The 15432-nt window shown below is 33.1% G+C and overlaps 1 protein-coding gene across 2 annotated transcripts in view; it reads left to right on the top strand.

The window, feature by feature from the left end:
• Positions 1 to 15432, top strand: part of LOC145303783 (GH3 domain-containing protein-like) — a 107426-nt gene that overhangs the window by 22509 nt on the left and 69485 nt on the right. For both annotated transcript variants that reach the window (XM_080145395.1, XM_080145394.1), the window contains exon 11: positions 7762 to 7839. In XM_080145395.1, the coding sequence (XP_080001521.1) occupies positions 7762 to 7839 (78 nt within the window). The remainder of the gene's footprint in view (positions 1 to 7761; positions 7840 to 15432) is intronic.

Here is a 15432-nt window from a genome sequence, read left to right as displayed (position 1 = left end):
CCTTTTTTATTAAACAATTTTAAAAGGCTGCCATTTTCTAAATTTTGAAGCTAGAAAACTATTTTTTTTCAGAAAATGTTATCTTTATGTAAATTTAGTATTACAAATCTCAAAACATAAATTTTGGCGGGCACAGCTGTACTTGGCAGCTGCCAGCTGCCGCAGTCATCAGGTAAACTACGGCAGATCATAATAAAATCTTATTATTTTATTAAATGCCCCCCCCCCCCCTTCAGTTTTTCATGTATAAAAGATTGAAAACCATAAATAAGTGACTTATTACATATGGATATAACATATACCAGAGACTTAAACAAAGAATTTACCTTACAAAGATACTAAATATCCTCTTTTAGTAAATCCCTATATGAATTATAAGTATAATTAAGAGAAACATTTTCTTAAATATTTGCTTTTCTACCTTAAAAATAAAAATAATACTTTGACTGACTTATAGTCTAAATTCATTATTAAACAGTGGCCTTGCATAATTCTTTTTAGGACTTTAGCTCTGAAAAGAGCTGAAATAAAAGCAAGGGTGTTCAATGTTCATGCCACCCCCCCTCCCTTCCTACAGATTAGGGTCTGAAAAGGGGCCCGACTGTTAACCCTTAACTTATGTAAAGTATGACTTTTATAAGTATGGGTATTAGGGTTGGGCCGGATATCCGGTGTGGCCGGATATCCGGCCGGATATCCGGCCATTTTCAATATCCGGCCGGATACCGGATATTGAAACTATCCGGCCGGATATCCGGTTCTATAATTTTTTATACTTTACACCAAAAATCTCTGCTTTTTAAAATTTTAAATGGCTATAATTTTCTTATTATTGAAGCTAGAAGAACATTTTTTCTGAACAAGTTTAACTTTATGTAAATTTATATAAGATTTCTGAAAAAAAAATTTTTGCTACCTTAGTATCTGGTAATTTGGCCGGTTATCCGGCCGGATATCCGGTAATTTGGCCGGATAACCGGATATTTGCCGGATATCCGGCCAGTTACCGGATATCCGGCGTTTGAAATCAGCCGGATATCCGGTATCCGGCCAAAAAAGTATCCGGCCCAACCCTAATGGGTATGACACATAACTGAGAGTTAAAACTTTTTGAATATCTCCATCCTGGCGGGAACAGGATGCCAGCAAACCTGGAAATTTCATCCAGGTAAAAAGCAAATATATTTTTGTGACTTAAACAAAGCATTTTATCTTACCATAATACTGAAATATCCTCTAGTGATACATCCTCAGATGAAATACAGGTGTTCAAATCAATTTCAGGTTCCAGGTATGATCCTTCAGGTCCTGATCCTCCAGGTCTCCAGAAATCTTTAAAAGATTCCTGTGACCGCAATTTTTGACTTAGAGACTTCAAATTGCTTTTCTTACATGTCTACATAATGTATTAAAATTTCATAAAGATCCGCCAACATTTTCCGCCAACTGCGGCGGCTTGCAGCTACCAAGTACAGCTGCGGCCGCTAGAATTTATGTTTTGATATTTCTAATATAAAATTTACTTAAAGATAAACATTTTCTGCCAAAAAATTGTTCTTCTTGCTACAAAAATAAAAAAATTACAGCTGTTTGAAATTTTTAAGTAGAAAAGGACTTAAAAACAAAGGTTGGTTTATAAAAGTGTGAAGGAAGCGAAAATTGACTTTGATTCACTTGAGGTCAGAAATTCATTATCAAACAGGGGACCTGCAGAATTTTTTTTAGCCCTCTAGCTCTAATAGGAAATGAGATAATAGAGGGTAGCGTTGAACGCAACCCCACCCCCACCCCAACCCCAATCATAAAATCATAAAAAATGTTGTCAAAAAGAAAAAATTTGCATTTTATAATGAACGTCTGGAATTTCTGGTTGACTTTTTATATCGTACAGGCACCCTACTACTACGTTTGAAATCAATAAGACAACTCTAAAATTCCTAATGACAATAAAAGTTATCCGTTATGAACAGATCAACCAACGGACCATTTATAAGCTTTTTTTATTTACACAAGTATCATAAAAAATGTTATTAAAAAGTGTACATGGACGCAAGGATTTTTTATTAACAATAAGCGATAATTGTTACCAACAGAAAGGCGGACCAACCTCAACTATACAAAAGCTAAACTTTTAGTGATCATAGAAAAGCTTTCTTTAAAAAAAAGTTGATTAATTTAATTCATTAAAAATGTCGCACATTACTGAGTTTGCGTTTTTTGAGATAGAACAAATTACATTCAGGACCCTTTTAGACTCCACCCCCAAAGTCTTATAACGTTTTCTTATTTGTTGGCTTAACAACCTTGGGGACTTTAGTAAATTTTGATTGATATGTTTATTATGCTGAGTGTAATCTACAGAAGGGGTAATTTTAGGTATCATTATTGGGGATGTACATCAATTTATCGGCCATTGTTTTATCCCTTCATTATGGCACTCTGTACAATTTACAACATTGCATACTACAATAGAAAGCGTTGATTTTATTTATTTGATAAATGCAATGAACTTAGAATTAATTTGTTGAAAAATTCCTTAACAGTATAATGTTGAGGACATACTTACAAGTTTAGGACTTATAGAGATGCCTCGCTTATAACATTGTACTTTGTTTTCCTAGGAATCAGTATTCTAAAAATTAAGGTCAATTGGTCAATTTTTTTTAATAAAAAGGTTCAAAATAAACATGTTTTAAATGGACGTACGGACATTTTGGTAACGATTATAGAGTTGCTACACTTTCTAAATCGTACCTAACTGTTAAATGAATCATCAAGTAAAGTTTGAAATCAATAGGACAATTCTAACATGTCTCTAACAAGAAAAAAAGCTATCCTTTCCGGACGAACGAACCGACCCTAATTATAGAAAAGCTTCGCTTTTTAAAAACCAACAGGCCCAAAAAAGAAATGAGAAGGAAAAAAGAAAAACACTATTAATTTCCGTTACCTGGGAAATTGTCAATTCCAGTGCAGGGATAAAAAGGAAAATGGAGGGGTAGAGTTTTCTTAACAAAATCATTTTAGTTTTTACATAATTTTACGAAACTTTCTTTAAAGATGTTCTCTGAACTGATGAGGTTTATTCCTTATTGGGGAATCTTGAAGTTGTTTTTATTTTCTTCATAAAAAATATAATTTTTCTCCTATTTTTTAAAAACCGATTGATATCTGGTGGATTAGAACCGGTTCTCATCCATACGAAAAAAAATATTTCTAGCGTCGTATTATATCCAGTTTTCTAAGAATATAAAAATATACAATCATTAGATTAAAACCAGTTTTCTTAGTCCGTGCCTTCGGCATCTCGGTTTTAATCTTATAATTGTACATTTAAATCCGCGGAAAGCTGTTTATAATACAATGCGAGAAATAACTCTTCTACTTTTCAAAGCTTCTTTACAATCATTGAGGTAATGCTTCCACTACCAACAGAAAAACATAGAAAATGTTAAACCCAAGAGTAAAAAAAGAGAGGGGTAGGTTACTGGTAGAATCCGTAAAGGTGTGTGTTTTAAGGCTTAAAATTAGTAGTAGAACGATAATATTCACTAAATATGTGTATTTCTTATTGAAAAGAACTATAGACCAAAAAAAAATTTAAAAAGTTAACATAAATTTTTATCGTTCTACTACTGTTTTTTTTTACTTATAACACATAAACTTTACGGAATTTACCAGAAACCTACCCCTCTCTTAGCCACATGATAATTCCCAAATTGTTCAATATTCTTTCTTATTGGTTAGGTACCTATCTCTTTTGTCCATGGCTAAACTAGGAAATAAGAAAAACTACAATTTTCAGTTTTTAACCAGGGCTCAATATTACAATGTAGTGTATTTAATTAGGTATAACCTGCAGAGAGAGAGGGGATAATGGGCTGTTGCTATTGCACTAGTTCCCAAAGTTTTATAATAAAATTTAGGGGACTTTAACTGAATTTCGATGGGTTGGATTATTGAGTTAAGTGTTCAAATATGTCAACCACTAATAGTCATCTACAGAAGGGGTAATTTTGTGTGTCATTATTGGGGATGTACATCAATTTATCGGCCATTGTCTTATCCCTTTAGATGATATCGCTGGTATATAACTATAACATATTACATTTTTGTTTCGAATCTCAGTCTTAAATATTTCATCCTAAATACGTTAATATAAGTTACTTAAATTGTTACATTTTACTATTCTTTTTTTTAAAGCGAAGCTTTTTTATAATTAGGGTCGGTCCGTCCGTACGTCCCTCCGTAACGGATAGCTTTTTTCGTTAATTTAGACATGTTAGAATTGTCCTATCGATTTCAAATTTTGCATGGTGATTCCTTTGGTAGTTAGGTACGATTTAGAAAGCGTAGCAACTTTATAATTATTACCAAAATGTCCGTACGTCCATTTTAAACATGTTGATTTTTCACTTTTAAATAGCTTTTTTCGTTAATTTAGGCATGTTAGAATAATCCTATCGATTTCAAATTTTGCATGGTGATTCCTGTAATAGTTAGGTATGAGTTAAAAAGCGTAGCAACTCTATAATCATTACCAGAATGTCCGTACGTCCATTTTAAACATGTTGATTTTTATTACATTTTTAACAACAAATTTGTATGTGACCTAATTATCCGATTGGTCTGATTTTTGGTATATAAATGTCCATAATCATTATCCTGTATCAAGCAGTTTTTCAACAAATTTACTTAAATTTTGCTTTGACTCTTATACATTAGCATTCTGATTATTCAGTTCTGACATTATACAAGTGTTAATGTCCGTTTTCCTACCGTTTCAGAGCTTCGCTTTTATGGATGTTGTCATCCTTGTTCTCAATATATCTTCATAATTTGGAAAAAAAATTCTATTTCATAGTTGAGAAAGATACAGCCCTGAATTTATATCATTTACTGTTTGCAACTTTTTAATGGAATTCATATGTACCTTCCTGGCTATAAACACTCGTGTACAACAAGGATGACAACATCCATAAAAGCGAAGCTCTAAAACTGTATGACAAACGGACATTAACACTTGTATAGTGTCAGAACTGAAAAATCATAATATTAATGTATAAGAGCCGAAGCAAAATTGTAAGTAAATTTGTTGAAAAACTGCTTGATACAGGATAATGTTTAGGATCAGTATTATTTGACATAATATCATTTCACATAAATTCATTTCACATAAAACACTTGACATAAAATCACTTCACATAAAGGTACATTTGACATAAAGGTACACTTCACATAAAAACGTTTCACATAAAGGTACATTTGACATAAAGGTACATTTCACATAAAGGTACATTTCACATAAAGGTACATTTCACATAAAGGTACATTTCACATAAAGGTACATTTTACATAAAGGTACATTTCACATAAAAACGTTTCACATAAAAATACATTTAACATAAAAAATTTTCTCATTAAAGAATTTTTATTTTTCACATAAAAACGTTTCATATAAAGATACATTTCACATAAATTTGTAATAGATTATATTTGTCATGGGTACCAGTAAAAAACTTTGGGTACCAGTATAAAACTTTAGGTACCAGTATAAAACTTTGGGTACCAGTATAAAACTTTGGGTACCAGAATAAAATTTAAAAAAACATGATTTTATGCGAAGTGTAGTTTTATATGAAATGTACCTTTATGTCAAGTTTACTTTTATTTGAAGAGTACCTTTATGTTAAATGAGTTATTTAAGCAAACAAAATTTAGCATAAATGGATATTTAAATCCCAAGGTATTAAATGATCGAGCGTTTTTTTCAAATTCTTGTTTATGAAGGTATATCTTAAATACAGTATGCTACTCTCTTAGTTTTAAAGCAACCCTGCGGGGGGACTTTGTCATTTTTTTTCAAATTCTCGTTTATGAAGGTATATCTTAAATACAGTCCCACTCATAAATTCTCGTTTATGATTGTGTCACTAATTACCCCAAGTTTTGGTATCTTTAAAAAAAAACGGCGGCGGGACCGCCGCTCCCGCCGTCCGCCGCCGTTTTCCGCCGCCACCAAAAAAGAAATTTTTTATTGCATTTCTCGCCGAATTAGGCAATTTGGAATCATTTGAGACCATGTTATTTTTTCAAAAATTTTTCGCCTTACAAGCAACCTTGCGGGGGGACTTGGTCATTTTTTTTCAAATTCTTGTTTATGAAGGTATATCTTAAATACAGTATGCTACTCTCTTAGTTTTATAGATAATTGGATGAAATCTTTTTGATTGTGTCACTAATTACCCCAAGTTTTGGTATCTTTAAAAAAAAAACGGCGGCGGGACCGCCGCTCCCGCCGTCCGCCACCAAAAAATTCTTTTTTATTGCATTTCTTGCCGAATTGGGCAATTTGGAATCATTTGAGACCATGTTATTTTTTTCAAAACGGAAAACGGCGGCGGACGGCGGGAGCGGCGGTCCCGCCGCCGTTTTTTTTTAAAGATACCAAAACTTGGGGTAATAAGTGACACAATCAAAAAGATTTCATCCAATTATCTCTAAAACTAAGGGAGTAGCATACTGTATTTAAGATATACCTTTATAAACGAGAATTTGAAAAAAATAACCAAGTCCCCCCGCAGGGTTGGTTGTAAGGGGAAAAATTTTTGAAAAAAATAACATGAACTCAAATGATTCCAAATTGCCTAATTCGGCGAGAAATATAATGAAAAAATTTTTTTGGTGGCGGCGGAAAAGGCGGCGGGACCGGCGGTCCCGCCGCCGTTTTTTTTAAAGATACCAATAGTTGGGGTAATTAGTGACCCAGCCCAAAAGATTTCATCCAATTATCTCTAAAACTAAGAGAGTAGCATACTGTATTTAAGATATACCTTCATAAACGAGAATTTGAAAAAAATGATTAAGTCCCCCCCGCAGGGTTGCTTGTTAGGGGAAAATTTTTTGAAAAAATAACATGGTCTCAAATGATTCCAAATTGCCTAATTCGGCGAGAAATGCAATAAAAAATTTCTTTTTTGGTGGCGGCGGAAAACGGCGGCGGACGGCGGGAGCGGCGGTCCCGCCGCCGTTTTTTTTTAAAGATACCAAAACGAGAATTTGAAAAAAATGATTAAGTCCCCCCGCAGGGTTGCTTGTAAGGCGAAAATTTTTTGAAAAAAATAACATGGTCTCAAATGATTCCAAATTGCCTAATTCGGCGAGAAATGCAATAAAAAAAATTTTTACCCCCCCCCCAAAAAAAATTTTTGGGGGGGGGGTGGGGGGTCGACGATAATTTTAAAAGTAACTTTGGCCCCATAGAAGCTTAAATCCAAAATTAGCTCCCTCTAGCTCTAAGGGTTCTCGAGTAAACCCCCCCCCCCCCCTGCCCAAATGGTCCTTAAGCACATCCTCCTTTGTTGTTAAAAAAGTAAAAAAATCAATTTGTTTAAAATGGACGCACGGACATTATGTTAGTGATTATAGAGTTGCTTCGCTTTTAAAATCGTATCTAGCTACTACAGCAATCACCATGCAAAGTTTGAAATCGATAGGACAATTCTAACATGCCTAAATTAATGAAAAATGCTATCCGTTCTGGACGGATGGACCGATCCTAATTATAAAAAAGCTTCGCTTTTAAAAATTTAAAGAACAGATATATCATATGTTGGGTAAGATAGGTAACACGGATTTATAGTTGCCTAGGCCTCTAGAGAGGGGCTTGAATTCGATAACCCAATTTTTATCCTAGATTCAAAAAGAAAGAGTAAAACATTTTTTACATAATATGTCTAATATTCCTTAAAAAATAAATAGAATTGGGCCAAACAGTTCAAACCCCGACAGTGCGAAGCGTATCTACCATCTATATTCTACTCCACCACCTGCCTACAGGTATAGTTGCATTTTCATGGTTTTAAATGGGTAATACAATTACTGATAAATTGATGTACTTTACCAATGATGACACACAAACCTACCCCTTATGTAGAATAAAATCACTGCACATAGGGGCAACAAGGGGCAACAATTCACCACCCCCGAATCAAGTTTTAAACATTCTATGAGTATTATCACACCCAATGTACATCAGATTTTAAAGGAATCATAAAAATACGCTTTTTAAGTAAGCATTCTAATGCATGGAAGTCAAGAAATGCAAAAATTTTCTTACAGAAAAAGGCATACTTTTTGTGTTTCACCAACAATTTTAAAAGTATTATAAAATCTCTTAGAATTAACGTAATTAGACAAAATAACTTCTGATGAGTCATGCATTACATATATTTTGACAGTATAAAAGAAAAAAACACAAATTGAAGAAATTAGTCCTAAATAATTATAGTTGAAGTCAAGATTTTAGTTTATTTTTGTTTGTTTTTTAATCAACATTTAAGTAGACAGTAAGAGAAAACATGTTTTCGCCGGGTGTCGCCGGCTAAAAAAACGATATTTGATTACCCAAAGACATATTTTAATCGCCAGTACTGGTTTCATTTACCCCCTCGCGCCCCCGTAGGGGTTTTTAGCGCGTTTTCTGAGGCTGGGTGCACGAAAACTTTGTTAGGAAAATCTTTTAAATGCGCTTTTAAAGTCAAAATGAAAGATGTAATACATATAGATAAAAGACGCAAAAACATAGTTATAAGAAATATTTATTTGATTAGACTTTGAATTAAAGTTGATAATGAATATTTTCAAGTTCTATTGCACTAAATGATGGAGACGGGAGGAAGGGGGAGGGAGCTAAACCTAAATCTAAACCTTTTTATGTTTGATGTTTTAATGTAACTGAATAATCGTTTCTATAGATTATTACAAATATCAGGGATCTAAAGGGATAAGACAAAGGTCAATAAATTGTTGTACATCCCCAATGATAATACACAAAATTACCCCTTGTGTAGATTAAAGTTAGTAGTTAAAACGTTTGAACACACAACTGTAAAACTTTGGGGACTAGTGTTATAAACAGCCCAATGTCCCCTACCTCACTGCGGAAAGGTAGTTAATATGCAAATAACGTGAGGTTCTTATAATCATTCTAAATTGGAATTAGCTAGTAGTCTATCTGTCTGTATATTGGTAATGCTTTGATTTTAAATTATGTAGTTACATGGTATTCATGTTTAGGTAGTTTTATTTAGAAAGGAAGGGGACTGTTAATTACACTAGTCCCCAAACTTCAAAGTTTTATAATAACGTTTTTATATTCGTTAGCATAAGAACTTCAGGAAATTTAATTGATTTTTTATTGGTTGGTTCATTAAGATGAGTGTCAAAACTTTTCAACCACTAATTGTCATCTACAGACAAATAATTTTGTAATATAATTAATTAAATATGTATCAATATTGGGGATGTACATGTTAATCGGTTATTGTTTTGTTCCTTAGATCCCTAGGTGTTAATCTATAATACAAAGTAGAATGATGTCTGTCCGTCTGTCTGTCTGTCTGTCCGTCTGTCTGGCCGTCTGAAGCTTAAGATCTCAGTAACCACTGAACCGATTGGGCTCTACTCTTCAGTGATTATACCTACTGGTCCTGTGGTGGTTTTAAGCTATTTTCTTGGGGGGTGGGACACCCCCAACCCCCCCCAAAAATTATTTTTTTTAAAAACTAAAATTAAAATAGTGGGGTCAACTACCCCCCCCTAAAAAAAATCCCCCCCCCCAAAAAAAAAAAAAAATTGTTTTTTTTTAATTTTTCTTTTAAATCTAAAATACGAAAAATTGGTTTGATCAAACCTCTTGGGGCAAAGCCCCTAGAGGCTAGGGGCGAAGCCGCTAGTATATAATACAAAGTAGCTTGATTTCTGTTTGTCTGTCCGCCCATCCCTTAAGATCTCGCTAACCACTAAATTGATTGAATTCTACTCTTCAGGGAATATATCTACTGGTCCTGTGGTTGTTTAAAGCTCTTTTTCAAAAATAAAAACCCCCAAATTTTTTTTCATATTTCTATAATTAGGGTCGGTCCGTCCGTACGTCTGGTACAGTTAGCTCTTTTACTTAACTTAAACAGGCTAGAATTGTCCTATCGATCTCAAACTTTTCATGCTGATTTCTACAACAGTTAGGTACAACTTAGAAAGCACAGCAACTCTATAATCGTTACCAGAAAGTCCGTACATCCATTTATAACAAGCTGATTTTTACTTTTTTGACAACAAATAATTGTTTTGAATGTTAAAAATATCCTATTCATCTGATTTTTTGAATACTGATTCTTATTTCAATAAGGTGTAATGTTATAAGCGAAGCATCTCTATAATCAAGTCCTAAAAACGTCAGTATGTCCTCAAACAGTAACATTTTGTATAGACATGCATTAATATTCAGTTCTGACACTTCACAAGTGTTAATGTTCGTTTGTCCTTCCATTTCAGAGCTTTGCTTCTTTCATTGATGTTGTGATCCTTGTTTAATTACCTCTTGGGGCAAATCCCCTAGAGGCTAGGGGCGAAGCCGCTAGTATACATATAAACAGTAAACAAGAATCATAATATCATTATAAATATAGATATTAGTTAATAAAAATTTATGTTAATCATGCCCACATTTATAATGGATTTATTAAACATAAAAATAAAGTGAAACTTGTAGCTTGCTAAAATAAGGATCCCCATCCACCCCCATTTACACCATACTCTCCCCTCCTACTGAAATGAATTCCATGACCCCAAATTTGACACTTTGAACACTAAAATCGGACTACAATTGACATAGTTATACTTTAAAGGGCCCAAAAAGCTAGTGATAGGGTAGCTGCGCTACTAAAAAATTCTCATATTGCTCTGATAACCAAAACCTCTAATTAGACATTTTAAACACGAAATTCAAGATAGTTGATGGATAGATAGATGGATAGATAGATGAATAGATAGATGAATAGATATATGGATAGAAAGATGGATAAGTAAATGGATAATCAGATGGATAGATGGATAGATAGATAGAGGGATAGATTGATGGATGGATAAATTGATAGTTAATGAATAAAGAGATGAATAGCTGATGGATAGATAGATGGATCGATATATAGATGGATAGACAGATGTATAGATAGATGGATAGATAGATGGATAGATAGATGGATAGATAGATGGATAGATAGATGGATAGATAGATGGATAGATAGATGGATAGATAGATGGATAGATAGATGGATAGATAGATGGATAGATAGATGGATAGATAGATGGATAGATAGATGGATAGATAGATGGATAGATAGATGGATAGATAGATGGATAGATAGATGGATAGATAGATTGATAGATAGATGGATAGATAGATGGATAGATAGATGGATAGATAGATGGATAGATAGATGGATAGATAGATGGATAGATAGATGGATAGATAGTTGGATAGATAGATGGATTGATAGATGGATAGATAGATGGATAGATATATGGATAGATAGATGTATAGATTGATGGATAGATAGATAGGGTAAGGGGGGGCTATTTTCGGGAGGGGTTAATCTGGTAATTTTCTATCTACCTTCATAAAATGACCTTTATCTCCATGTTCCCTTCAAATGACAGAAAAAAACATAAAAGCAAATTTGTTTGTTGTTAAATTACCTACAAAAAAGTATAAAATGAAATTTTTGTGAGATGAACTTTAAGGGTACTAAATAATTAAATCCCCTTTTTGGTTGATTTGCCCCAATGTGCACTGGTTAAAACTTCATTAAAGCCCCCAAAGTTGTTAAGCTAACAAATAAGAAAACGTTATTATAAAACTTTGGGGACCAGTGTAATAAGCAGACCAACAGCCTAATGTCCCCTACTGTATGATCTAGTTAGAAAATCATGTCAGATATTTGCAGAAAGGGAGGGGTTATTTGACTGTAAGTTACACTGGTACCCAAACTTTTTTTAACAAAGACGTGTTATTATTCGTTTTTGATTGGTTGTTTCCAAACTGGAAGTGTCTAAACTTTTCAACAAATAAGTTTTATTTAAGTTTATCATATTAGGGACCTGTTTACCAATTTAATTTAATACCAATACAATTTTGCTTATCCCTAAATAACTGAAAAAAGTAATAGAGGGGAAATTAGTTTTATCTGCAGTTGACCTTTACCTTCTAGTTTATATTGAACTACTACTTAAATGTCCTTTCAAATAATTCAAACGTTTCCACCAGAATTTTAATCGATTTTGTGAATCATTATTGGGGATGTACATCTAGGTGTCGGCCATTTCCTTATCCCTTTATTTCCCTGCTATGCATCAGAATAATAGGAGGGAGATTAGTTTTATCTCCCATTGACCTTTACCTGTATTATTTCTAGTGTATATTGAACCACTACTTGACTGTCTTTTCCAATTATTCAAACATTACAACCACAAATTTTAATCTACAGGTGGGGTGATTTTGTGTTTCATTATTGGGAATGTATATCTATTTATTGGCTATTGCCTTATCCCTTTATTTCCCTGCCTTGCATCAGAATAATATGTGGGAGATTAGTTTTATCTGCAGTTGACCTTTACCTGTATTATTTCAAGTGTATATTGAACCACTGCACTACTTGACAGTCCTTTTCAATTATTCAAACATTACAACCACAAATTTTAATCTGCAGGTGGGGTGATTTTGTGTTTCATTATTGAGAATGTACATCTATTTATCGGCCATTTCCTTATCACTTTAAATGAATAATAGGAGGGAGATTAGTTTTATCTGCAGTTGACCTTTACCTGTATTTCTAGTGTATATTGAACCACTACTTGACTGTCCTTTCCAATTATTTAAACGTTACAACCACAATTTTAACATGGTGTGATTTTGTATATCATTATTGGGGATGTACATCTATTTATCGGCCATTGACTTATCCCTTTATTTCCCTGCTATGCATCAGAATAATATGAGGGAGAATAGTTTTTTATGCAGTTGACCTTTACCTGTATTTCTTCTAGTGTATATTGAACCACTGCACTACTTGACAGTCCTTTCCAATTATTCAAACATTACAACCACAAATTTTAATCTGCAAGTGGGGTAATTTTGTATATCATTATTGGGAATGTACATCTATTTATCGGCCATTGCCTTATCCCTTTATTTCCCTGCCTTGCATGAGAATAATATGTGGGAGATTAGTTTTATCTGCAGTTGACCTTTACCTGTATTATTTCTAGTGTATTTGTATTATTACAACCACAAATTTTAATCTGCAGGTGGGGTGATTTTGTGTTTCATTATTGGGGATGTACATTGTACATCTATTATCGGCTATTTTCTTATCCCTTTATTTCCCTGCTGTTCATCAGAATAATATGAGAAGATTAGTTTTATCTGCAGTTGACCTTTACCTGTATTATTTATAGTGTATTTGTATTATTACAACCACAAATTTTAATCTACAGATGGGGTGATTTTGTGTTTCATTATTGGGAATGTGTATCTATTGATCGGCCATTGCTTTATCCATTTATTTCCCTGCCTTGCATCAGAATAATATGAGGGAGAATAGTTTTATCTGCAGTTGACCTTTACCTGTATTATTTATAGTTTATATTGAACCACTACTTGAATGTCCTTTTCAATTATTCCAACGGTACAACCACAATTTTAATCTACAGGTGGGGTGATTTTGTGTTTCATTATTGGGGATGTACACATCTATTTAACGGCCATTGCCTTATCCCTTTATATCCCTGCTATGCATCAGAATAATATGAGGGAGATTAGTTTTATCTGCAGTTGATCTTTACCTGTATTTTTTCTAGTGTATATTGAACCACTACTTGACTGTCCTTTTCAATTATTCAAAACAAGTGTGGTTTAAACATAACAATCCTTAAAATAAAGCAAAAGGATATCTGTCTGTCTTTGTGGGTTTGTCTGTACCGAAGGATCTCGCTAACCGCTGAACCGATATGGTTCTCCTTTACAGGGTAGCTTCTCATAGGCCCTGGGAAGGTTTATAACTATTTATAAGAGTATATATTAAAATGAGTTTCATTCTAAAGATCATTTAAAAAAATATGGCTTCGAAACCGATTAATATCTGCTGGATCAAAACCGGTTCTCAGCCGTACTGAAAAATCATATATTAGGACTGTATTACAAACAATTTTCTACGAATATTAAAATGAAAATTACAACATTTTTATCATATTTCTAGTTTCATTGAATGGAATCTTAGCTCTTGAATTCTTGGTGTTTATAATTGGCCAAATAACCAGGGATCTAAAGGGATAAGACAATGGCCTATAAATTGATGTACATCCCCATTGATAATACACAAAATTACCCATTTTGTAGATTACAATTAGTGGTTGAAACGTTTGAACACTCAACTTAATAAACCAACCAATCACCAAAGTTGTTAAGCCAACGAATAAGAAAGTTTTATTATAAAACTTTGTGGACTGGTGTAATAAACAGACCAATGTCCCCTCCCTCCCTGGCAAATGGAAAGGAATATTGAGTTGACGGTTAATATTATTCTGCTTATTCAATCTTCAATTTAGACCAGGGACAAAAGAATAGGTAGGTATTTGATTAAGAATTCAAAGTTTTCTCAAATTATGCCTTTTATGAATGTATTACATTTTAATAAGAATACTTAGATTTCGGGCATTCTTAAAATGCCATTCCTTTCTATTATTAGGGTTCAGTCGTATATACATCCTTATCGTTAATTTAGACGTGTTAAAGTTGTCCTATTAATTTTAAACTTGCCATGTTGATTCCTGTAACAATTAGGCCTGATTTAGAAATCGTAGCAAATCTATACTAACTACCAAAAAGTCCGTATGTCCATTAAAATTAAGTTGATTTTTAAAAACTTTGGCAACAAGTTTTTATACCTATCAGATTATTATTCTATTCACCTGAATAGTGATTCCTAGAACAACAATGTACAATGTCATATAAGTAAAACTTATTAATTGTTGACACTGTACAGTTACACGTGTTAATGTTCGTTTGTCCTACAATCTGATTTTAGAGCAGTGTTTCGGAGCCGGGAGCCGTGGAGCCGCCATATTTTGCTGGAGTCGTAATTTTCGTTAAAAAACGACTCCAGCTCCGGACTAGATAAATAAAGAGATTTTATTGTATTTAATGAGATAATGTTGCTATTATCATATTCAAAATAAATACAACAATAACCTTTAAAATATTTAAACACTAGTCTCTTATTGGACATAAAATGACATCCAATAAGAAAAAGGAATAAAAATATGGGAAAGAAAATTATTTTTTTTCAAAATTAATTCTAGGCATATTGGAATAAACAGACAAAAAACATTAATACTTTATGTAATAGTTCAAGACACTAATAAAGCTTCCCTGAAAAGTACAATTTAATCGAACAAGCATTTTTTAAAGATAATTAGCTTCAGGCAAAAAATGTACTTTATATAATAAAATAACACTGAACAAAATACCTACGTTTTATCTCACATAACCTCCGCCTAAACCAATGTTCAAATGATTACTAAGTGTTTAAAAAC

This window comes from Acartia tonsa, chromosome 13 (genome assembly GCF_053477335.1).
Source record: "Acartia tonsa isolate MP-2025a chromosome 13, ASM5347733v1, whole genome shotgun sequence".
Lineage (NCBI taxonomy): Eukaryota > Metazoa > Arthropoda > Copepoda > Calanoida > Acartiidae > Acartia > Acartia tonsa.
The sequence above is the reverse complement of the archived record's forward strand: the minus strand, read 5'-3'. Positions and strand labels throughout refer to the sequence as shown.